Source organism: Syzygium oleosum, unplaced genomic scaffold (genome assembly GCF_021117445.2).
Source record: "Syzygium oleosum isolate NSW1041296 unplaced genomic scaffold, Sole_v2.1 Sole_v2.02, whole genome shotgun sequence".
Lineage (NCBI taxonomy): Eukaryota > Viridiplantae > Streptophyta > Magnoliopsida > Myrtales > Myrtaceae > Syzygium > Syzygium oleosum.
The window spans coordinates 22,056,150-22,080,149 of record NW_026607486.1 but is presented as its reverse complement, the minus strand read 5'-3'; the positions used below and the strand labels follow the sequence as shown (position 1 = coordinate 22,080,149).

The 24,000-nt window shown below is 44.9% G+C and overlaps 2 protein-coding genes across 3 annotated transcripts; both read right to left on the bottom strand.

Annotated features, from left to right (window-relative positions):
- Nucleotides 1–3: 3 nt before the first annotated feature.
- On the bottom strand, nucleotides 4–1,808 carry LOC115663633 (peroxidase P7-like). 2 transcript variants are annotated; one of them, XM_056308729.1, is made up of 4 exons: nucleotides 1,557–1,808; nucleotides 844–1,035; nucleotides 578–754; nucleotides 4–457 (listed from the first exon to the last, which is right to left on the bottom strand). In XM_056308729.1, exons 1-4 carry the CDS (start codon nucleotides 1,785–1,787, stop codon nucleotides 68–70), a joined length of 990 nt encoding a protein of 329 aa, XP_056164704.1. In that variant the 5' UTR covers nucleotides 1,788–1,808; the 3' UTR covers nucleotides 4–67. The 2 variants fall into 2 exon arrangements, 1 of the variants encoding a protein (XP_056164704.1); XR_008815874.1 differs by lacking the exon at nucleotides 4–457 and having other exon boundaries at nucleotides 620–1,389; nucleotides 1,557–1,681.
- A 6,105-nt stretch (nucleotides 1,809–7,913) lies between these two features.
- Nucleotides 7,914–9,701, bottom strand: LOC115663631 (peroxidase 4-like). Its single transcript, XM_030585612.2, has 4 exons — nucleotides 9,463–9,701; nucleotides 9,185–9,376; nucleotides 8,922–9,087; nucleotides 7,914–8,429 (listed from the first exon to the last, which is right to left on the bottom strand). The coding sequence occupies exons 1-4, from the start codon at nucleotides 9,688–9,690 to the stop codon at nucleotides 8,029–8,031; spliced, it is 987 nt and encodes a 328-aa protein (XP_030441472.2). The 5' UTR covers nucleotides 9,691–9,701; the 3' UTR covers nucleotides 7,914–8,028.
- Between the last annotated feature and the right edge of the window lie 14,299 nt (nucleotides 9,702–24,000).

The window sequence follows — 24,000 nt, the reverse complement described above, 5'->3', positions numbered from 1 at the left end:
AAAACAGCAAGAAGAGAAAGAGTCTTCATCAGGCAAGACATTGGGCCTCTCTCCAAATCAAAGGGCCTCAATTGACCCTCCTACAGTTCCTCCGAATCTCACCATTGGATCCGGTGAGGGACTTGACGTCGCCCATCCTTGTGATGGAGACCACGAAGTCCTTGTCGAAGGCGACCGGGCTTCTGCTGTAGAGCTTCACGAGCGAGTCGGCGGGCCCGCCGTTGAAGAGCTGTTGGTCCGAGTGAAGAAGGCCTCGTCTCTGGACAAGGTTGTAATAGCAGCTGTGGTCGAACGTTATCGGGCTACGGAAGTCGAGCGGGGCCAGATTGTCGTCGTCGATGCTGTTGACGCCGGGGCAGCCGAGCTTCCTCGTTTGGGCCAGCAGCACGTCGATGTCGGTCTCGTTGTAGACCCAGTCCCTGAAGTTTGTGCATCTCGATAGTCCAACCGTGTGGGGCTCCTTGAAATGGCGCAAAAAACACGTATTGCATCGAACGAGCTCTTAATCTTATGTTTCCGATTTGAGAAAGTAGATCTTAATCGTACTCTTATGCATCAATCATGCAAGATTAATTACACTAAAATTACCAGCGAAAGCCACAAGGTCCCTGATATTGAGACCGACATTTTGGAAGGAGGAGATTAATTTCTTGAGGTCCGAAGTTGGTGGGGGGATGCTCTCATTAGCAGCAGCTTGGCTTGCACTTCTTGCATCTCTTCTTCCCAGCTTCACTGGCCACCACGGCCCTCCAAGCTATCATGATAATCCAAGGGAACTAATTTAGAACATCGCAAATCTCTACTAATGCCATACTAACTGCTAGTTGAGTTCAGACGATTGACTATCACGACGGAGTCTCGCGCGATAATTGCCAACAAATCGGCGCATGAGATGATGCCTGGGCACACACCCTCCACGGCAGACTTAACTTGGTCGACCACTTCGAACCCTTGCACTGAATGGACGTTCGGAGCAGCATTTTTCTCTCCGGTGAAAGTAGGTGTATCGTCCAGAAGAATTGATCCGTCGCAGCCCTGATACAGCGCGACATCAAATGCGTTTTAACAGTAATATGTATTCTGTCAGCTATAGGTGTGCAGTCTGATTGCTGAAGGGCGTTACATTATGACTTATTGTAGCTCAGGCTTTCATATTTAGTTCCTTATGATCTTGGGACAATGTACTAGACGTTGAGCTCTTGCCACTTTGAACGATGAACAACCATTTAGCCAACTTAAATCCGGAGTGCCTTAGAAGGTGGGGTTCACGTATAACAAGCGAATTTACCTATTGAAGCCGGCTAGCTAAATGGTTGCATAGAGATATGAGATGGTACCAACAAACATTGCCTTATGCTATTTGATTCATAATGACCATACTGCACAGCACTGGATCATGAAAAGAGTTACACCAAGTGAACTGGTTATAAACCATACTGCATGATGCATGCACGCACGATGTATCACACATACGAGAACGACGAGTGCAGAGTTAGAATAATGCATGTCGAAAGATTCTGAAACGCAACAAAGTCTGGAAGGGATTGAAAATTTACATTGACGAAGCAATCGTGGAAGAACAAGCGAAGCAGTGAGGCACCCATCTGAGCCTCCCTCGCTATAGCTGCTCCCACGGTTAGCCTCACCGTGGGGAAGAGGACGGGGCAAGATCTGGTGTAATAGTCGAAGGAAAGTTGCGCACTCGCGCTTGCACCGATCAAGACCCAAACGCAAGCCGAAGTCAAAACGGCCATTGAAAATGAAGCACTAGTGGTAGAAGAAGCCATTCGGTAACACTTGAAGAGATACCAAACCGATGAACCGGGTGCGAGGTGAGCTTGGTGGGCTTGGGATTTTATAGCGAGGAAGAGATGATCTTCAGGACATTTGAGTACTCTAGATTCATGATAGTGCATGCCCATTTCCTTCTTTTAATAAATGAATGAATTAAGAGATAGATCATTGAGAAAGGAATTTGGATGGTAGATCGTTTAAGCAAAACTTTTGGTGAAGTATGGCCAAATGAGGCCACAATTATATGGAGTTGGTAGATACTTCGATAGCCGTCTCTGTGAGGGGACCTAGTAATTTAATGAGACCTCCACAATAATGTCGCATCAACTACACATAAGAAGAGATTATTCATGGGATAGGTAAATCGGAGGCAGAAATTTACTTCTAAACTTGAGGAAACTTGCGGCTCTTTTTTTACCACCTCGAATTCAATTTGGAGAACCACTCAAAAGCCATCTACCCTCTGCAATTAGTGGATGTAGATTTTACTTGTTATAGGCGAATCTTTATTCTCTACAGCAACAAGATGCTCTAGCAACGTAAGATGGGGCCCAAAAATAAGTTCCTAATTCGAGCAACATTAATTCCAAAGATTATAAAAGTGGATACAAGACTATGTACCTAAGATAGAGATGGCTGTTACTGATGTAGCTAATAGTCCACCTACATTCATAACAATGGACATAGTGCAAATCAATGTTCGGCTCAGAAAGGAAGGCAATAACTTCCTAGTTTTCTCAGCTGGCTAAATGATAGAGAAGTTCATATTAATATTGCAACCATACTAGCAGCTATAATTTTTGGTACAAAGATGTGTGTAATAAGTAATGGAGCATTGTTGAAAATATGTCTTGAGTTTGCGCTCGAAAAAAAAGTTACTTAACTTTAATGTGTATAATATTTGAGTGGTTATCTAGTTTGAAAAGGTTTCCTGTTTTGGATTCACATTCTTGTCTATATAAGAAGTGGGCCTTATTTGTGAAGAGAAATCTAAGAGGAGCTTATGCTTGTAAATTACATCACGAGTTTGAAGCCGTGAAATTCTTGTGTTAAGATTTATTGTAATTCCTTTGTGAGATTGATAAATTATTTCGTTAGGAATTATGAGGGCTAAATACAAAGAGTGTTTGAGTGACTCGAGTGTGATTGTAATATCCGTTATGTCTGTTGGGAGCGCGCAATAGAAGTCCAATACCTTCACTCGGAGAGATCGCCAAGAGGTAGCCCAAGTCCAAGCCTCTTAATATATCCAGTCGAATCCATTTTCACTAAAAGGCTTAAGTTAATGAGTTATGGGTCAATTAGGATATATTAATTGTTTCGCACCATACCAATTTTCTAATATGGAAACTCTCTTACATAAATCACCCGTAGATATAAACAATTTCCCCTTCATGTCTGTTAGGTTTTGCTTTTCCTTACTTCAGGTATCCTTCTGCATTAATTAATCTCAACTTGAATCTTCAAAGCGCTTCTTCATTCCTGGGCCCATGTTGCTACACCATAACACCTATCACTCGGAAATCATTTTGGTCACTAGATTCCTTTTTTGAGATGTTCACCAAGCACCGGAACAAATTAGGGCTCCACCAATCTATCATTGGCTCTAATATCATGTGTTGTAAAATTAATGCAAAAACGCTAACGGGATCTTGCAATTAAATCAACGCGAAAACACAAGAGAAACGATATATATTGTTGATATATACCATGACAACCAAGATGCGATATATCTAGCATATAGTCTAATTTATTACGAGCGAGCGAAGCATATTGATACTAGGTACAATTTCATTCAAGATGTCTTAGCGAAGGGTAAGGTTGTTGTGAAGAAGATCGTGACAGCAAAGAATCCGGCAGACATGATGACTAGGCTCCTTCTTTTGGCAAAGCTCAAGCTTTGTTCGGGCTCAATTAATGTTTGTAGAGTGAGCACTTGTTGGGGCGTTGGGGAAGCTGGTATGGATGATGAACACTATGACTTGATCATTGAAACCTAATTGGCAACCCATTTAGTTATATATCGTATAAAAAATTTAGAGATCGACCTCGATCCCTTATAATATATATAGACACACACATATTAAAATTACATTAGGCATTATGCACTCTATAACATTGCATTTAGGACTAAACTTATCCCATTTCAAATTGTTCTTAAAAAAATAAAAAAATAACCTGGCTGTGAAGGGGAGAGATGAGGCTTAACAAAAATTCAAAGTGTGAGCGGAATTCGGTGGATTTGGGTTAGGAATTTAAAAAAAATAAATAAAAAAAATTGAATTTTGAATTTGAAAGCGGAGCCATTTCCGTTTGAAATTCTGCATGGATTAGACGATTCCCCTTTCTTCAGATGATCAGCACAGCATCGGTAGAGCAAAATCTGCTATTATATTGGGAATAAGTTTTTGTTGATGAAAACCTCCGTCTCTATAGATAGAGAACCGGGCAACTCACGAAAAGGAGGGGAGGCGATCGTAAAAGGGGTGCAACGTTTAGAGAAAAAGAAACAACACGGAACCTTTGCCACCTCTCTCGGTCGCTCCAGTGATTTCAAGCAATCTTATTTACTACGAGCGTTGGAAGTTCGACGCGCCGCTGCGCTTGTTGCCGCTCCTCCGCCTGCACTGCCGCAGCAGCCTCGGCAAAGCTCAGTAGCTTCGACTGAGACTCTACCGTGCCAAATCGCGCGCCACTCTCGTGCCCGTGACTCCTCGGATGAACACTACAATTCAGGCGAATCTCCACAAAGGTTCCAGTCCTCCCGACGATCTCTAGGTGCATTGCGGTTCTACTCCAGTGGTGGTGCCACCATGTTGTCACCTAAATTTTTGCACAAAGATCGTTTCTACGTATTTTCGAAAAAACTAGAACTTAGTTTTCCATAAAAATATTTCATGTCAAATTCTCGCATATAGATTACCTAGGCATTTAATATAGTTTTTAAATATAATTATTTTTCTTGATTTCTACTTTCCAAAAAAGAGAGAGTTGGGGCCGAGGATATGAATGTGACTAGCCAAGCCCTGGGGTCGGATTGCAATTGAACCAGCCAGTGTGGGCCAAAATGTAATTCTCATAAGTTGGGCGACCAATTTGCAAATTTTACAAAAATTGCTCAAACCTGTGAATAATAATTTTTATCATTTTGACTCCTAATTAAGGTTGAAACTGAGATTAGGCCAGGTCGCATTGATCAAATAAAGCCAAAAGGACCAAATTGAATCAAATTGGTCATTTCGGGTAAGAAGATGGCCAACTTTGACAGACTTTCTTGCAAAATCGAGCTAAGTGATGGATTAAGGCACTCAAACCAGCTGCCAGACCTCCAATCCACGATTTGGTAACAATTTGAAGCTGCTGAGCAAGCAAATTTGTGGCCCCACCACATCCTACTCGGCTGCCCAATCAGCATTATATCTGGTTGAGGTGGAAGAAAAATCACCAGGTGTGCAAATTGACTAAAATTGGCTATGGATAAGCTGATGAAGGGGCGCGAAATTCTCAACTAAATTGGCTAGCACAGCAGCGGTACAAGTTAAAGAGTTGGTGAAGCAACTCAGTTGGCATCCTTGGTGTGTGGGCAAGTAACGACTAAAAGCTGGCTTAAGCTCTCTGAAGCACGTTCTTTAAAGGCATTAAAGGTTGGAGACAAGAGGCACTTGGCAGAGGTCTCCGCTACCCCCAAAAACTACTGAAAAAAACAACTTCAACTCAGAAATTTCAGACGGACCCATTGAGAGAAAACCCGATTTTCACAAACTTTCAGCCAAAGCTAGCCAAAACCTTCAACTTGAGAGCAAAAGTACACTTGAAGATATTTCCAACCATAGGTCGCACGTCCCAAATGGAGATAGAGAAGGCCTCCTAGAGCCCCCGAAAAATACTCTCTGGGGGGGTAGGGAAGAAGTTTGAAATTTTTCGAAGTGTGTGTTGGAGGGTTGGACGTGAGCGAGATTTTAAAGGTGACAATTACCAAAAAAAATCTCAATCCTATTTAAATTGTGCCAATTTAGCCCTAAACAATTTTTTTGATAATTGAATCCTAGACCTTTTGCACTTGTGCTAATTCAGTCTATTTTGACCAATTTTGGCAGTTGTCTTACATGGCGCGGCAGTGTCGATGCAAAATCTTTTAAATAATATTTTAATATTTTTCGATTTATTTATTTATTTTCCCTTCTTTTTTCTTTTCTTCTTCCCTTCCTTCTTCCTCCGGTCGGTTGCCGGACCTATCGGCCAGAGGCGAGGGCATACGAGGTCAATATTAAAATATTGCTGGTGGAATCGCTGGACTCGCCTAATTGTTGGTGGGCATGAACGATATGATCTCGAAAGAGGGCTTATTGCTGCAGGGCTTCTTCGCGGGCTCCGCGTGCATGGTGAACGACGGATTGAACAGAGACGATTCCTGCTTGGCGGAGAATCAAAATTAGCATCGCAATCCGCCATAGAAAATCGCAGGAAGCGGGGAAATTGACTTGACGGTGCAGTTTCGGCAAATCAAGAGCTCGATAGGTGATGATGATGATCGAGAAAATAGGGAGCTTGGGAGGGTTCGTTTTGACAGTTCACCTTGCGAGGCCGATGTGCAATCGAAATAAAATGGCGGAGAGACGAAATGAAGAAGGCGGAGGAGAAAATTTGTGGAGGAGCTGCTTTGAAAGGCGTAGGCACAGATGCAAGAAGAAGATGATGAAGATTATTAAGGATTTTCCAAATTTTCGTCAATTTGGGAGGTGGGGGCTACACATACAAGCAATTTTCTTTAAGAAATTAAAAAAATTAAAAAAATAAATAGGTCTAGTTTCAATTTATGGAACCGGGAATCAGATTGGCGCTCTCGGGAATAGCCCAAATCGATCAGTCCGGTCCGGTCCGGTCTGGGCGGTTCTTGAATTGGTCGGTTCCCAGTTTGGTCGGTCCGTGTTGCTCACCCCTAATTCTGTTGGGGACTTGGTTATAAATATTAGTGGACTTAGGCCGTAAAAAGCGTTTGGTTGATTACTAACTTGGTTTACCTTGATAACACGTGTCAAAGTCGCGTGAAAAACGAGGTTAGTCCACTAACAGTGTATTAAGTGTTTTTGTAGGTTGGGAGTTATAAGGGGTGAAGTGAATGTCAACCCCTTGTTTTGGAGGTGATGTTTGGATGTATGGAATATATGCGGAGATTATACAGAGGCGGTGTTTGCTCTTAATACAATGTATGCTTTGATTGTCTTAGCACTACACTTTGCACACACAACTCGCTGTCAAAAATCCCCATCCGCATTAGGAAGCCATTAGGAGGTATTTTGAATGGAATCCGCGCGGGGAAATACTCGTGGTAATCCATTCTCAATTCCGTTCGCTTTGATTAGTAAAAAGTGCACCGTCTGACTTTAGTAGCGGAAAGTAAACTCTAAATACTCATGGAAATACTTGTGGAAATACTCGTGTTTGCTTTGAAAATTAGGGGTCGGATTCGATTCCTAATTTTTCATGCGATAAATGATTAGGTGTAATAATTAAAATTTAGATGTCAACAAAGCTCTTTCTTTTAGGCTGCACAACATCAGGAGATTTGTGTCCAGAGTTTTATATCCAATTGAGTTAAATATTTGTAAACATTTTGGGCTTGGGTGTAATCCAGGTGTGGAAAACATTTGAGTGTATGAGTGATTTTGACTTCGATTCTCCAATTATAGGGGATTATTTGCCACTGGCTCTCCCTGTGGAGTAAGTATCGACACTCGGATCGACAACTTAAATCTTTGGTGTTCTTTATTATTCCTCGTTCATTTTCGCGGTGATTTCGCATTGACTTAAATCGCAAGATTTGATTTTTTCCGTGTTAATTTTACAACAATGTCGCTTAATCAATAGTGGAATTCTTAACTGCTCTCCTCGTCCACGTAAGTCACATCAATCGAACTATGTAAATTTGGTGTTCGATTTATTTCCTTTTTCTATTATTTCATTCTTCAATTGCTTGCTTTTCGCAACAACCTTCAAGTCAGAATTGCTCAAGAGCATGGAAACTCAGAATATCCAAACTCAAAACAGTTGACGGAATCTCGACAGGACTGTTATTACAATATTCAACTCTTACAATTCCATCTCGACACTCACACAATAGCAAAAACTTCAAATGCAAACGACAAAATGAATACCAGCTAAATAGAACTCGATCAAAGAGAAATTACATTACATAAATTCCATATTAAGGAGTATAAATGGCCCCTAATTTTATCAATAATTATTAACCCTCCTACAGTTCTTCCTGATCTCACCGTTGGATCCGGTGAGGGGCTTCATGTCGCCCATATTGATCATGGCGGCCGCAAAGTCCTTGAAGAAGGTGTCTTGGCTTTTGGCGTAAGTCCTGACGAGGGAGTCGGTGTACCCGGCGCCGTTGAAGAGCTGTTGGTCGGAGTGGAGGAGGCCTCTTTTCTTCATGAGGTTGAGGAAGTAGGTGTTGTCGAACGATGTCGCGCTCTGATAGTCGAGCCCGTCCGTGTTGTTGTCGCCGTTGCCGGTGACGCTTGGGCAGTTGCTCTGCATCACGTGGGCAAATGAGCTGTCGATGTTGCTCTCGTTGTAGATCCTGGCCCGGAAGTTAATGCATCTCGCTTGCCCAACTGTGTGCGCTCCTGAGTATTTAAGGGGACGCACAAATAAGAATTCAATCGAGCAATTTGGATCTTATAAAAATATCGAGAATATTGTATAGACTCGGTCTATGGGAGATGAGGGGGAGAAAACCAATTAAAATGCAGAATTTGCACGAAAACTTCTGTTCTTTAGTAGGATTTAGTGTGGATCTCATGAATTCTTGAAACTTGATTGATTATACCTAATAGATTTAGTTTGCGTGGTACTTGCTTGTAAAAAAAATCATATCTTGCTGGATTTTTTCAAATAAAGAAATGCTGTGTTTTTTTGTATGTGCCGGTTTTCCTTGTGAAACATGGAATCAATATTACAAAGAGTTTGTATGCTTTTCAAGGGTTTTAAAATTCACAATAGTGAAGATTGCTTAACAACTGCCGCAAAGCACGCCTCAGCAAAAATCATAAAATGCAAGCTAAGCTACATATCATATGGTAGAGAGAGAGAGAGAGAGAGAGAGAGAGAGAGTTCACCGTATTGAGCGACGAGGTCCTTTAGACAAAGGCCGTGATTCTGGAAGTTGGAAATGAGAGCGTTGAGGTTATCAGTTGGAGGAGCAAGGTTATTGTTAGCTGCTGCCTGGCTCGTAGTTGTCGCATCTCTCCTTCCCAGCTTCACATCCCACCCTGGCCCTCCCAGCTGTCCCAATTCATTCGCAACAAGTTATTACTCATGCAAAACAATCAGAAGCTTTCATCTCTACTGTTCCATCGCTAGTCGAGTTCCGATGACTTACTATCTCAACGGAGTCTCTGGAGATAATCGCCAGCAGATCAGCACACGAGACGATGCCGGGGCACACTTCCTCCATGGCGGACTTAATCTTGTCCACCACATCGAACCCTCGCAAGGAATTTTTGTTTGGGATTGCGTTCTTCTCTCCGGTGAAAGTAGGCGTATCGTCCAAGAGGTTCGATCTGTCGCAACCCTGGTAAATAAACCATGAGTATGGGTTGGTCTTAAGTATTGGGGAAGAATGATGACAAGTTAAAGTGGATGAGAAAGAGAAGTTACGTTGACGAAGCAATCGTGGAAGAACAAGCGGAGGAGCGAGGCGCCCATACGGGCCTCTTCGGCAATCGCTTCTTGCACGATCGACTTCACCGTCGGGAAGAGTTTGGGGCAACTTTCTGCGTAATAGGAAATCGAAAGTTGAGCACTCGTGCCGCCAATAAGGAGCACAACGCAAGCCAAAGTCAAAACAGCCTTTGAAAGTGAAGAAGGCGAGGCCATTTTTTGCATGCTATTAACGAACTGCGTTGTGGGTGTGATGAAGAAAGGACTGGATACGAGTGGGATTATATAGAGAGCGGTTCTCGAGGTGACAAGCGGTGCAGCAAGTGATCTAACACGTAGACTCGTTAAAAGTTGTCGCGACCGAACTCCCAAGCTCCCTTTTTTATCGAACATGCAAAAAGAAGGGGGGCTCGCCTGGTATGTGCTAAGTCTAGGTTTAGGACTTAACTCGGGCCCTCCCAAGCCCATACCATATCGCGACTTAGGGTTTAAGTATTTAATATGCAAGTGGTTTATACCAAGGAGTCGTCACTAATCGATTTGGGGTGGGCCGATTAGAAACCCAAATAGGGTGATGGGAGAATCACCCTATTCCTGCGAACCAGAGATTAACTGAATTCGGGGACTTGGTTACACTAGTTGGATAACTAATGCCCTTTCGGTACCTTTTTACCCTGTTCATTTCATGAAAACATTTGTCAGGCAATTTAGATTGATTTTAGGACCTTTTTCCTAACATGTGAGGTGATCAAGCGAGTGCATAATCAGAAACGATCAGCAGTCAAGAACACAACAATTCATGCAGCCTAAGGTTCTAACCTTAACTAAGTCAGATGACATTCAAAACACAACTCATGCGATTGTATTAAAAACATGCATAATAATACAGCGATAATAAAAATAACATGCAAAATACTACCGCGCAATCCTAGGCTTGTCTAATTTAAACAAGACAAAAACTTTCATAATAATACCATGACAAATATATCACATAATCATAAAACTTTTTTTTTTAAAAAAATTTTGATTTTTTTTTTTCGGAAAAAAAAAAAAATAACACAGAAAAGAAAAAAAAATTTAAAAAAATTAAATTTTTTTAATTAAAATTTTTTTTCAAAAAAAATAAAAATAAAATAAATAAAGAAAACAATATAATATTGTAACCAGGTCGGGTCGGCGGATCCGGGTCGGGTCGGATCCGACCCGAGTCAACGGATCCGATCTAAAACGTTGACCGGGTCGGATCTCCGGATCCGGGTCAGGTGATCGGATTCGGGTCCGATCGGAACCGACCCGGATCCACGAAACCGACCCCAATTGATTAATTCGGGTCGGATAATTCGATCCGGGTCGGGTCTGATTGACCTGAATCGATGAACCGGCCTTGAACCGATTTTTGAACAGAATCGGACCGGTTCAGCCGGTGTCCAAGCCTCAAACGCCGGAGGCCACTGACCGGACGAAAATCCGGCGATTCGCCGGATGTTTCGTCCGGCCAGTGGCATCATTCTCCTCAGCTCATCGAGCTGAGGAGTGTTTGTTGCCCGGTCGCCGGAGAACCGGCCTGAATAATCGCCGGCCAAGCCCCGATCGGAATTCGTCAAATCGGACGCCGATCGGAACTTGGCCGACGTACCCAGACCACGATTCGGGCTCCCTCTGGTCCTTGATGATCTCCTCAACACTTACCTGAGTCGGTTGAGTCACCGTTCGGCCCCCTACTCTCCGACGAAGCTCAAACACAAACCGGGCTTTGTGAGACATTTTGACAAACGGTTGGCGGGCATGACAATAATAGAGGCATTTTGACCTCCTCCGGCGACTCGGTCGGCTCCGGCGACTGTGGCTCACTTCCGACGGCGAGTGGGGACCGGGACCGACATCGGTATGGGCCGGGATTCGCACGAAACGGCCGGCGCGAGTCCCGGCCCAACCACGCTGGAAAACAGGGGAAAACAGAGGCGGTTCTCGGCCGGGAGAGACTCACCGGTCGATGGCGCGTTCTGGGGGGTCTCCGGCTGCTCCGTAGGCGACGGTGACGCTACTGGTTCTCCTTCTTGCTCTGGCGAGCTCTCGGTTCGCCCTCTCTCTCCCTGTTTTCTCTCGGTGCTCTTTTTCTCTCTCTCGGCCTCTCGCTCTATTTTTTTAAAACCGCCAGCCAACCTCTCTCCTCTCTTTCTCTGGTCTTTTATGGTCTCGGTACGAGCTCGGCGGTCGCCGGAAGAGCTCTCAGTCTCTCTGTCTTGCTCAGTCTCTCTCTTTCTCTCTCGGCTTCTCTCTGCTCTGTTTCTTTCGTCAAACGGCCGACCGGCCTCTCTCTCTCTCTCTGGCTATTTATAGCCGGCGACGACGGTGCCTCCCTGCTCCGTTACGTCTGCAATGACGACGGCCTGCACCGGCCTACTCTAGCGCGCGACTTTCGCGGCCATTTAGGCCGGTGCATAGCAGGGGGGTCAGTTCAGTGAGGCGCATAGAAGAACAGGGAGAAGAGAGGGCGGAGGGGATAAGGGGAGCCGGGACAACGGGGAGGACGGGACTGGCAATTAATGCTAGTCTCGTCGGCGTGCTCACCCAGCCCTGCTCTGGCCGGATAGCGACGTCGAGGAGCGGTGCCGCCGTGCGTGGGCGTGACGTCTCGAGCAGGGGAGAACAGGGGCGAGAGAGCGACCGGCGAGGTGGAAGAAGAAAGGAAGGGGCTGGGCCGGGCCAGGCCCAGTCCGCGCGGGGAGAGAAAAAAAATAAAAGGAAGTGGGCTGGGCCCGCGTGGGGGAGAAAAAGAAAGAAAAGGAAAGGAAAGGGAGCGGGCCGGGGGCCCGCGCGGGGGAAAAGAGAAACGGGCCGGGTCGGCCCGGCCCGACTCGATTTCTTTTTTTTTTTTTTTAATTTTACTCTAACAGACCCTATTAATACAAATGTGTCTAAATTCTATATGCAATGCATTTAAATAGAAATATTTTTTGTTTTAGGAATTAAAGAAAATTAACTCCTAAATTTTGTGTAATTAATTTTGGGCAAATCAAAAATAGGTGTCAACAGCTGCCTCTCTTTGAAGGTGAGCTCACAGAGATTGAGCTCGCAGAGGTTACGCTCAAAGATAAAATGACACCTAAATTTGGCCCATGCATGCTCAATGAATGCTATTTTTGGCGAGACTGGAGTCCCATTTTTATGATGTGATATAAGATGATGCATGCTAAAGCAAATAAAAACATACCTGGGGTTACTTACCTTGCCGAAGGGTAGAGTAATTCCAGATAGTTGATATTGTGTGTCGAGGACCCGAACCTATCTTCGGTCGCCTTGACGGGGGAAAATGATTTGTCTAGGACCCGAACCTTTCTTCGGTCGCCTTGACGGGGATTGGTTTTGTCTAGGACCCGAACCTTTCTTCGGTCGCCTTGACTGGATTTTGCTTGTCTAGGACCCGAACCGTTCTTCGGTCGCCTTGACTGGGGGAAATGGTTTGTCTAGGACCCGAACCTTTCTTCGGTCGCCTTGACGGGGATTGGTTTTGTCTAGGACCCGAACTTTTCTTCGGTCGCCTTGACTGGGATTGCTTTTGTCTAGGACCCGAACCTTTCTTCGGTCGCCTTGACTGGATTTTGTTTGTCTAGGACCCGAACCTTTCTTCGGTCGCCTTGACTGGGGGAAATGGTTTGTCTAGGACCCGAACCTTTCTTCGGTCGCCTTGACTGGGGATTGCTTTGACAAAGTACCTGGGGGTCCTCGCCCAAGGATTTGATGGTTTGCCTGGTGGGTCCTCGCCAGCAGGTCTTGAAAAAGCTCAAACGATGAGCACCTGGGGGTCCTCGCCCGAGGATTTGATGTGAACATGGGGGTCAGTCCCATGCTCAGGAGAGTGAACAACGGGGTCAATCCGATGTTCAGAGGGTGAACAACGGGGTCAATCCGATGTTGAGAGGGTGAACAAAGGGGTCAATCCGATGTTCAGAGGATGAACAACGGGGTCAATCCGATGTTCAGAGAGTAAACAAAGGGGTCAATCCAATATTCAATTGGTGAACAACGGGGTTAATCCAATGTTCAGAGGGTGAACAACGGGGTCGATTCGATGTTCAATTGGTGAACAACGGGGTCAATCTGATGTTCAGAGGGTAAACAACGGGGTCAATCCGATGTTCAATTGGTGAACAACGGGGTTACTCTGATGTTCAGTTGGTGAACAACGGGGTCACTCCGATGTTCAGAGGGTGAACAACGGGGTCAATCCGATGTTCAGAGGGTACCATAACAATCGTAGGTACATAGATTTTTGGAATCAGGCATGGGTAAAATGTACTTACCTGGGCACGTTCCTGCCTCTTAAGGGCGTGTCTCCTGTCAGACAAGTTTTTTTTGTGCAAAGACATACGTATTCATCGGAGAAATAGACAACTGAGGCTATTCTTGAATATCGTATGAAATATCTTGACCAATAGTCAAGATGCTTTTCTTTTTCAAAGAAACACCTGTTCACCTTCCGGTAGTTTGAAAAGAAATCGATGAAATACTTGGGATTTCTTACCCGGAGGTTTGATGTATCATTTGCTGAATACCCAACCTTTTTCAGGGCATCTCTTTTGTGATGATAATGAGGGCTTCTCCAGCGCCCGAATTTTCGTGTTCTATCACTGGGGATTAGAACTCTGGGCTGCAAAAGCATGCTGTGTCAATTCCACTTGGGGAACGGAAGAAATTGTTTGTGACATCTTTGGAGACGCTCCAAAGGTCATATGTTCTTTGAGTCTTTGAGGATATTTTTCCTGTCAAAGAGGGTTAGCGCAAACATGCATGCATTCATCAAGGATAAACAAGCTAAGCTATTCCAGAATGCGCATTTAAAAGTTCATGCATGATGATTTTGCTATGTTTGCATCACCAAACATCCACCGAGGGTAATGATCAATCAAGACAATATTCGCTCGCAAGGTGGTCTTCTCGAGATGCTGAACGAGGAATGTTCAGTCAGAAAGGACTTTTCACTCACTCTCATTGAAAAGGGTTGTTTGTCCCGTCCATTAATGTGGGAACATCGAAAACACTCGATCTGACCATTATCACATCCACAAGGGTCTGAGTTTTCTCGCAAGCGGTACGACACTGCCAATCTGAGAGGTCTTCTTCAGGGTCGTAATGTAGGCTTGGTCAATGGCTTAACGAAGGAGACCGTCTGAGTCAAGGCCATGAAAGAAAATATTCTGCAATTATCTCCGGGTTTACAAGTCAAGAACCTTGCAAAACGAGATAGAAATAGTCTTGCTCGCACTTCCTTGAGCGTTGTTTATAAACATTTGAAATTCCACGTTAAATCAAGTGCCCTAATCAGAAGAGACTTCATGAGGGATGTAACGTGGGCTCAGTTCACAGGTTGAGAAACGAAAGGATCGTTAGGCTAAAAAATGTGTGTAAAGGTGAAAATTGGTGATCATCTTAGCGTTGTCACCAGCCTTCTTCTCCACCGTCGGGACTCTTTTGGAAAACTCCCTGGGTAATCCCGTGTTTTAGCTTCTTTGACAACTTTTTCTTGAGGAGCTTCTGCGTCAAGCATTTTCCTGGATACCATTCTATCTCTGCTCCAATTGCTTTCTCAAGAATAGGTTCGTCTTCATCTATCATGCGACAGATTTTTGTCAAGACAGAGTTCCTAAAGTAGGAATTTGTATCGAAGAAGAACTCAAGTTTAACCCTTTGGGGTTGTCTTTTTCATCGTTTTTCTTCTTCTCCTTTTTCTTTTTCTTTGTTTTTTTATTCATGGGCATTGGCATTGCTTTTACCAGGCACACTGCTTTTTCATGCCCCTAGTTTTCAGCATTTTTTTTGCTGTTCTTTTGGTGTTGTCAGGACTAGCCTAAACAAGTTTGAACAGAACAATATTGTTTTGCTCTTGGGGTCTTCATCTTGATTCGGTACTTTGGACCCTGATGTTCAAGCTGTGGTGACTTTTGCCTTGGCCCGGTGTAGGGGATGATCACCAACTGGGTTGGTACGAAATGAAATCGCCGGCTCAATTGGGCTAGCAAAGGATATGAGTGTATGGGATAGAAGAAGAACCGCTCTTCGTCATCCTAGGGCACTTAAATTATTGTGAGAGTTCATCTGCAATAAAAACACTCAAAGATTAATGCAAATGAGAGCAAGAAAATTTCTATTCATCTTTTCACCTTGTGCGAGCTGCTGCAGCTGATGATCATAGAAAATTTTAGATATTACAAACTCCTCATCCTTCTTGTCTTGCTCAGTTCCTAGGTGAAAACATCACTGTTATCAATAAGATGTTGGCATTTTGAACAGGCTTTAGTTTGCTGCTTCTCTCTTGACAAAGCCTTCTTAGCCTTGACCGTCCTGCCATCGATGGTGTGCTTGTCTTGGAGGACTCTGTCGAGGACCACAGGATCCGTGAAAATGACGATGACGAGGTCGAAGCCAAGGGGGCGGTAATCGAAAGGGAGGGACGCTCTTCTTGCTCCCTCTGAATTTGAATCCTCCCTGTGATGCTAGTTTACCTCAAGCTACCCAAATGTGGGGTGGTTCTTGACAGGGGTAATTTGAAAGGAACCTCCCAGTGTATGGGCTAAAAAATGGTCAAGCAAAGGATTAATGGTAGTGTATGGGGCAGAGAAATGAACTGCCTCTCGTCATTTTGACTATCGTACCTTATGCGAGAAACCCCTTTACCTTGTAGAAGTGAAACCTTTTCGCTCATCTTGCAAGAGTTTGGTATGTGAGAATGTGTATAGATTAAGGATTGCCTCTCATCATCCTGAGACACCTCGTTCAATACATCGGAGCAGTTCGACACCATTCGTCTAATTGTCAAGATTTTCATAAGGAATTGGTGAATTAAACAGGTAAAATTACCATGAGAAATTCTTTCCAAAAGACATGTGATGCACTTGGAGGAGGGTTAAGCATTCATCTGCTTTAACATGTTTCATCTTTCTTTTGATTCTTTCAACTCTTAAAGCTTTTAAGGAAAAGAAATACTTACCTGTGTCGTAACAGTGAAGCAAACCTGCAAGATAATAAGAAAGACCATGTTAATGAACAGTTCTTTGAAAAACAGGAATTGGGAACGATACAACATTACTCTTCCTAATTCCCTTCATTTGAGATTAGATTGACAGCTCCTTGAGTTCTCTCAGATGTCGATAATTCCCTTCTGACAAAAATCAGAAGCTTATGTTAGAAATGAGAGGATTGGGGGTAAATTGAGAACGATACAAATTACCCTTCTTCCATTTTGCCTTCAAAGCTAGCAGAGTCTTTTCTCCTCTTTACTTTGTTCAGCTTTTTCTGTCTCAGTCTGCTTCTCCATACTCTTGGTCTCGAAGCTCGAATGAAATCCTCTATAGTTAGGGGTGCTTCCAAACAGAGGGTTCTATTGTCAGCGCATGCTGTGTCAATGCGGTCCCGGCATGTTGAGGAGTTTCTTGTAAATGCTCTGATTCCTGACTGCACCGGCACATACAATTGCTTGCATGGGGATCTTCGCAGCAAAGTTAATCTCTGCTCTAAAGGTCTTTGACTGATGTGGGCATGACTAACATCGAAACTTTCATGATTGTCAGGATCGGCCTTGACGCCATTTTGTCATGTGCGAAGTCTTTTCCAGCTGCTTGCACAGGATCTTTACTCAAATTTGTCCTACATAATAGGAAAGAATGTGTCATTTCTATGCTAAAGTGGATGAACTTTAGGAACGAAATACACCCTTTTTGATGGACTGGGGGATTGCATGCCCCATAGTCTGCTCTCCCAATTAAGCACTCCTTCGTCATGCTTCATTCGATAGGTCCCGACATTGGTGCTCTATCCGGCTCGCTAGCACGTCAGGGTCTAACATGTTCCCCAGTTCATTATCTGCAAAAGAAAAGGGATGGAATGTCATTTCGAAAATTTGTTTAGGAATAAGACATACCTTTTTCTTTCAACAAGGATAATCTTTTCTTGATCTGCCCCCGACTTTTGTACGAAATGATGTTTCGCTCATCATGGGGTCAAGGAATGGTCAGCATTCTCTTTGACTTTCTGGGGTTGATATCACCCACTTGGTAGTAGTGAGATTTGCCCCATGTTTCATTGAAGGTTGGATGATCTTCGCTCGGATCGCCCTATCGATGAGTTGGTCCGCTAGCATCATCAAGGTCCGCGTGTGCTCTTCAGCTTGTGTCATTTTCAAATGTCCCCTTCGTAATAACAAATCAAAAAGAAGTATGCTCTGAGACACGAAGTGAGCGAGTTAGAAAAACAAACAGGGCTAAAAGCATGCACGCTTTTCCATCACCGTTCTTTTTTCGGCCCTTTTGAAAAATGATAAAACGTTTGTTTTATTTTCAAAAGTTTAGAAACGAGGAAGCATGAGGAAGCCCGGGCCTCAGAACACTTTTCTTTACATGGCTGGATATCATCAACGGGCCGGTTTGGGATACTTCCTCAGGCCCTCAAAACATTATTTATTTACAATACATGGATTTGCAACCTCAAAAGAGGAGGAGTTCAAAAAGACATTTCTTCCAGCAGAAATGATGACAAAAAACAAAATACAAGGATAGCCCCCTTTCTAGGGATTCATGCAGAATGCAGAAGAGGAATTCTACTCAAGCGGGCTTGCGCCCATTCCCCCCGCCGGTCCTTCGTCTATTGCGCCGACGAAGAAATCTTCGAAATCATCGTTCCAGGAATCTAGCTCATCGGCTCTTCTCTTCACTGGTGTCAGCTTTTCCATGTCGTTTCATCCACTAGGAATGCTATTCTGCTGGTCTTCATAAAAACTTGATGGCATCTGGTAGTCAACGTAATAGTCGAACTTACCACTGGGCTGGCCCAGGGTATCCATAATTGCCTTCCCCTTGTGTACCTTATCAGCAAACTCAGGGGTAGCGTCACGAAGGCTAGGTACCACCAAGAGGTCGTCTTCACCATGACACAACCATGGGGCACGAAAAGTGAATGCCCTAGCGTCCAGTAGGTCTTGAATTCTATTCTTCAGAGCGTCGCAATCATCCAGCGAGTGCCCGACCTCTCCTGAGTGAAAGTCACAAGAGCTGGAGGGATCATAGTTAATGAAGTACTCAGGAGTAGGGTGTTTTGGCCTCCTTGTGATCAGCCCCTTCTGCAAAAGGATAGGGAATATCACATCCATGGATTTGGGAACCGGCGAGTATCGTCGTACATTGCCCTGCCACTGTAAGAGTTGGACGTCTCGCCAAGTCATGTCGGGAAGGGCTCCCGACAGCGGGTTTTCTTTGGGACGATTTACTTGGGTCACTTGCTTCTGATCGGGAAACGGTAGTGACACATCCGAGATTTGGCCAATGGTATCCATTAAGGACGTAAGCAAATCCTATAGCTCGTCTAACTGATATTGCAAACGTGCAAGCAAATCAGACGGGTTTGGACTGGCTTCTGAGGTCGAGTCTTCGTGTATGGCCCCTATAAAGATGTCGTCAAATAGGGTGACCACACTATCCAGCGTTTCTTCTCGTCCACAATCTTTCTCAATCGGTAGCTCGTCTGGGTTCCGATGTCGGTCAACAGCAACATTTACGGGAGGCATCGAGGAGCTCGGCTGACTTGAACATTCGGTAGGATGCTTAAACCCCTCACCGGATCGTCCTTTCACGTGGCTCTTGTTGGCCTGCGGGTTTCCTCTGCGATACCCTAGATCAGCGTCAAAAGCGGATATGACATTGATTCTGTTTTCATGTTCGGGCAGGGGGTTGTTTTGGACATTTGGCTTGGATGTCTGGAACGAAAATACTTTGGTGTCAAGCAAGTTTTGGATTCTGTGTTTGAGGGTATAGCAGTCGTCCGTTAAATGTCCTATCTCGCCCATGTAATAGTCACATTTTTTGGACGGATCATAATTCGAAAAGCTTTCTGAGTTGGGACGTTTTGGCTCGGTAGAAAGCAGGTTTTTCTTCCGGAGTATGGCCAGGATTTGAGAAGGGGATCCAGGCAACGGAGTGAATTGCCTTTTCTTATATTGCTTCGGAAGCTGGCGACTTGAAGTCGGCTGCTGCTCACTATTCATTTGGACCATCTGGGTATATATGCAATGTTCCCATCCGTCAGGGGCTCCTTCTCCTTTTGCGTGTTGAGCCTCTTACTTGTGGAAGCGGGGTCTGTGAGCCATCCATCACGCAGTCCCACTTCAATTCGTTCACCCACAGGAACAAGACGATTAAGGGATTCAGCAGTGACACCAACCAGGCGGTGTCTGTATTCATACGGAAGCGACTTTATGAACAACTTCACTTGTTCATGATCAATGAGTTGTGGGGTAACCTGAGCGGCCAAGTTTCTCCATCTGGTGGCATACTCCTTGAAGGACTCACTCTTCTTCTTTTCAGTGCGTTCCAGATCGTCACGAGTAAAGGTGACGTCGAGGTTGAATTGATATTGCTTGAGGAATGCATCAGCGGCATCATCCCAAGACTTAAAAGCATCCACATCTTTTTACATATACCATGTCAAGGCTGGCCCTGTCAAACTCGCTTGAAAGGTCTGAATCATGAGAGGTTCATTATCAACGTACTGGGTCATCCGCACATGATACATGTGCAAATGGTGTCTAGGGCACGAGGTACCATCATACTTCTCGAAATCCGGCATCTTGAACTTTTCTGGTATTTTGACCCGTTTGTATATAGACAGGTCAAGTGGTACAGCATTCTGCGGGCCTTGTAGCTGTTTCAGCATCTCCTCGACCTTTGCAAGGCGTTTGTCTGTTCTGTCATTGGTACGGCTTCGAATTCGAGGCTTCTGACGACAAGAAGGAAGCGGATCGTCCTCTAGCGGGGGCATTTTATTGTCGCTGGCGGACGCTTTGTCTTTTCCGGTAGATGGTGGTGATAACACCACCTCAACTGCTGCAGGCGTAGGTGTGAGCTTGCCATGAATGGATTCCACCTGCTTTGTGAGATTTTGGATCGCATTGAGGACCATTTTCATCTCATCTTCCATGTTATTGAGGCGGACGTTTTCTTCAGCCATTTTTTGTAACTACCTGCGAAAACGCGCATATGAATGAGTATAATGCCCAATAAAGAATCATTCTATGACTTAGTCATATTATTTTTGCATAATTTCTTTATTTGCAAAGAAAAAAATGAGAAAAAAGGGTTTTTATTAATATCAACATTACAGGCGGCGTCCCCGGAGTTCGAACCCCGGTCGCCTCGGACCGTGACGCTACATCCCCGGATACTACTGGGCCGAAGGTCGCGATGGTGTCATTAAGGGGCAAAAAATTTTATTTAAAGCATAAAAAACGGCCCGAGTTATATTAACATTTGTACAACCCATAAACATTTTTACAGGAGATAACCAAAACCCCTAAACATAAATATAGGGAAATATAAAAGACAGGGCTTTTAACAAAAATGGGGCCATTCCCGGATGCTCATTCTATAAACGATGGGGAAGCTACAGTCTCTCGGAGTCGCTTATTTTCACGGATAAGCTCCGCAATAAGCGTATCCCTCGTCTCCCTGGTCCCACCATGCCAGAAACTCTTTCTTAGGAGCAGGGACGGATTGGATATCAGCTCCTCCCATCGTATGTAGAATGCAATCAACGGGTGGCCTAACATTAACAAATCAAATAAATAAGTAGGCTGAATAATAAAATGAGAAGGGACAGAATATATACCTTTCCTTGAACCATGGCAATCACAACGACATACACATGAGGAGTGAGGTTCGATTTCTATCTAGACTGGCTCAGCAAAATGAAGTGAAAAGGGTGCCTGACCGTCGCAGTCTCGCGTTGGTGTCAAGTCCTTTTAACCTCGGCCAAATCGAAAGGAATATCTTATAGTCACGCGAATAGCGGCTAAAGATACTTCTTTACGATTTTTAGAAATAAATTTCGGGGAAAAGAAGGCAACCTCTACATCGCGGGCTCGCGTTCGAGGTCGTATCTTTCTTAACACCATCCTAAAATGCCCTATTGCGGCCCAGGTCCGGCAGCGTGGTTGTGTGTGCAACGGTGTAGTGCTAAATTATTAAAGCATGCACAACAAATTATAAACAATCAATTCGAACCTGCAAGAACAAATAACACCTTAATGTCAGTATCGTACCTGGAGTTCTTGCTGCCAAACAAAAATCATTTTTGAATAGGATAAAATTTTTGGCCTAAGTTCACTTTAAAAATGCAAGTCCCCAGCGGAGTCGCCAGTCTGTCGCGATCGAACTCCCGAGCTCCCTTTTTTATCGAACATGCAAAAAGAAGGGGGGCTCGCCTAGTACGTGCTAAGTCTAGGTTTAGGACTTAACTCGGGCCCTCCCAAGCCCATACCATATCGCGACTTAGGGTTTAAGTATTTAACATGCAAGTGGTTTATACCAAGGAGTCGCCACTAATCGATCTGGGGTGGGCCGATTAGAAACCCAAATAGGGTGATGGGAGAATCACCCTATTCCTGCGAACCAGAGATTAACTGAATTCGGGGACTTGGTTACACTAGTTGGATAACTAATGCCCTTTCGGTACCTTTTTACCCTGTTCATTTCATGAAAACATTTGTTAGGCAATTTAGATTGATTTTAGGACCTTTCTCCTAACATGTGAGGTGATCAAGCGAGTGCATAATCAGAAACGATCAGCAGTCAAGAACACAACAATTCATGCAGCCTAAGGTTCTAACCTTAATTAAGTTAGATGACATTCAAAACACAACTCATGCGATTGTATTAAAAACATGCATAATAATACTGCGATAATAAAAATAACATGCAAAATACTACCGCGCAATCCTAGGCTTGTCTAATTTAAATAAGACAAAAACTTTCATAATAATACCATGACAAATATATCACATAATCATAAAATTTTTTTTTAAAAAAAAATTTGATTTTTTTTTTTGGAAAAAAAAATAATAACACAGAAAAGAAAAAAAAATTAAAAAAAATTAAATTTTTTTAATTAAATTTTTTTTTTCAAAAAAAAATAAAAATAAAATAAATAAAGAAAACAATATAATATTGTAACCGGGTCGGGTCGGCGGATCCGGGTCGGGTCGGGTCGGATCCGACCCGAGTCAACGGATCCGATCCAAAACGTTGACCGGGTCAGATCTCCGGATCCGGGTCAGGTGATCGGATTCAGGTCCGATCGGAACCGACCCCGATCCACGAAACCGACCCCAATTGATTAATTCAGGTCGGATAATTGGATTCGGGTCGGGTTTGACTGACCCGAATCGATGAACCGGCCTTGAACCGGTTTTTGAACAGAACCGGACCAGTTCAGCCGGTGTCCAAGCCTCAAACGCCGGAGGCCACTGACCGGACGAAAATCCGGCGATCGCCGGATGTTTCGTCCGGCCAGTGGCATCATTCTCCTCAGTTCATCGAGCTGAGGAGTGTTTGATGCCCGGTCGCCGGAGAACCGGCCTGAATAATCGCCGGCCAAGCCTCGATCGGAATTCGTCAAACCGGACGCCGATCGGAACTTGGCCGACGTACCCAGACCACGATTCGGGCTCCCTCTGGTCCTTGATGATCTCCTCAACACTTACCTGAGTCGGTTGAGTCACCGTTCGGCCCCCTACTCTCCGACGAAGCTCAAACACAAACCGGGCTTTGTGAGACATTTTGACAAACGGTTGGCGGGCATGACAATAATAGAGGCATTTTGACCTCCTCCGGCGACTCGGTCGGCTCCAGCGACTGTGGCTCACTTCCGACGGCGAGTGGGGACTGGGACCGACATCGGTATGGGCCGGGATTCGCACTAAACGGCCGGCGCGAGTCCCGGCCCAACCACGCCGGAAAACAGAGGAAAACAGAGGCGGTTCTCAGCCGGGAGAGACTCACCGGTCGACGGCGCGTTCTGGGGGGTCTCCGGCTGCTCCGTAGGCGACGGTGACGTTGCTGGTTCTCCTTCTTGCTCTGGCGAGCTCTCGGTTCGCTCTCTCTCTCTCTCCCTGTTTTCTCTCGGTGCTCTTTTTCTCTCTCTCGGCCTCTCGCTCTGTTTTTTTAAAATCGTCGGCCGACCTCTCTCCTCTCTTTCTCTGGTCTTTTATGGTCTTGGTACGAGCTCGGCGGTCGCCGAAAGAGCTCTCAGTCTCTCTGTCTTGCTCAGTCTCTCTCTTTCTCTCTCGGCTTCTCTCTGCTCTGTTTCTTTCGTCAAACGGCCGACCGGCCTCTCTCTCTCTCTGGCTATTTATAGCAGGCGACGACGGTGCCCCCCTGCTCCGTTACGTCTGCAATGACGACGGCCTGCACCGGCCTACTCTGGCGCGCGACTTTCGCGGCCATTTAGGCCGGTGCAGAGCAGGGGGGTCAGTTCAGTGAGGCGCAGAGAAGAACAGGGAGAAGAGAGGGCGGAGGGGATAAGGGAAGCCGGGACAACGGGGAGGACGGGACTGGCAATTAATGCCAGTCCCGTCGGCGTGCTCACCCGGCCCTGCTCTGGCCGGATAGCGACGCCGAGGAGCGGTGCCGCCGTGCGTCGGCGTGACGTCTCAAGCAGGGGAGAACTGGGGCGAGAGAGCGACCGGCGAGGGGGAAGAAGAAAGGAAGGGGC

Bases quoted from the DNA above. Each gene is read 5' to 3' on its own strand.
- LOC115663633 (XM_056308729.1), bottom strand. From the start codon at position 1,787: ATGGCTTCTTCTACCACTAGTGCTTCATTTTCAATGGCCGTTTTGACT. The intron at 1,036-1,556 runs GTAAATTTTCAA...GCGCTGTATCAG, and splicing joins TCCACGATTGCTTCGTCAAT to GGCTGCGACGGATCAATTCT. The intron at 755-843 runs GTCAATCGTCTG...TTATCATGATAG, and splicing joins CGCGAGACTCCGTCGTGATA to CTTGGAGGGCCGTGGTGGCC.
- LOC115663631 (XM_030585612.2), bottom strand. From the start codon at position 9,690: ATGCAAAAAATGGCCTCGCCTTCTTCACTTTCAAAGGCTGTTTTGACT. The intron at 9,088-9,184 runs GTAAGTCATCGG...GAATTGGGACAG, and splicing joins CCAGAGACTCCGTTGAGATA to CTGGGAGGGCCAGGGTGGGA. The intron at 8,430-8,921 runs GTGAACTCTCTC...TTAAATACTCAG, and splicing joins GGACCTCGTCGCTCAATACG to GAGCGCACACAGTTGGGCAA.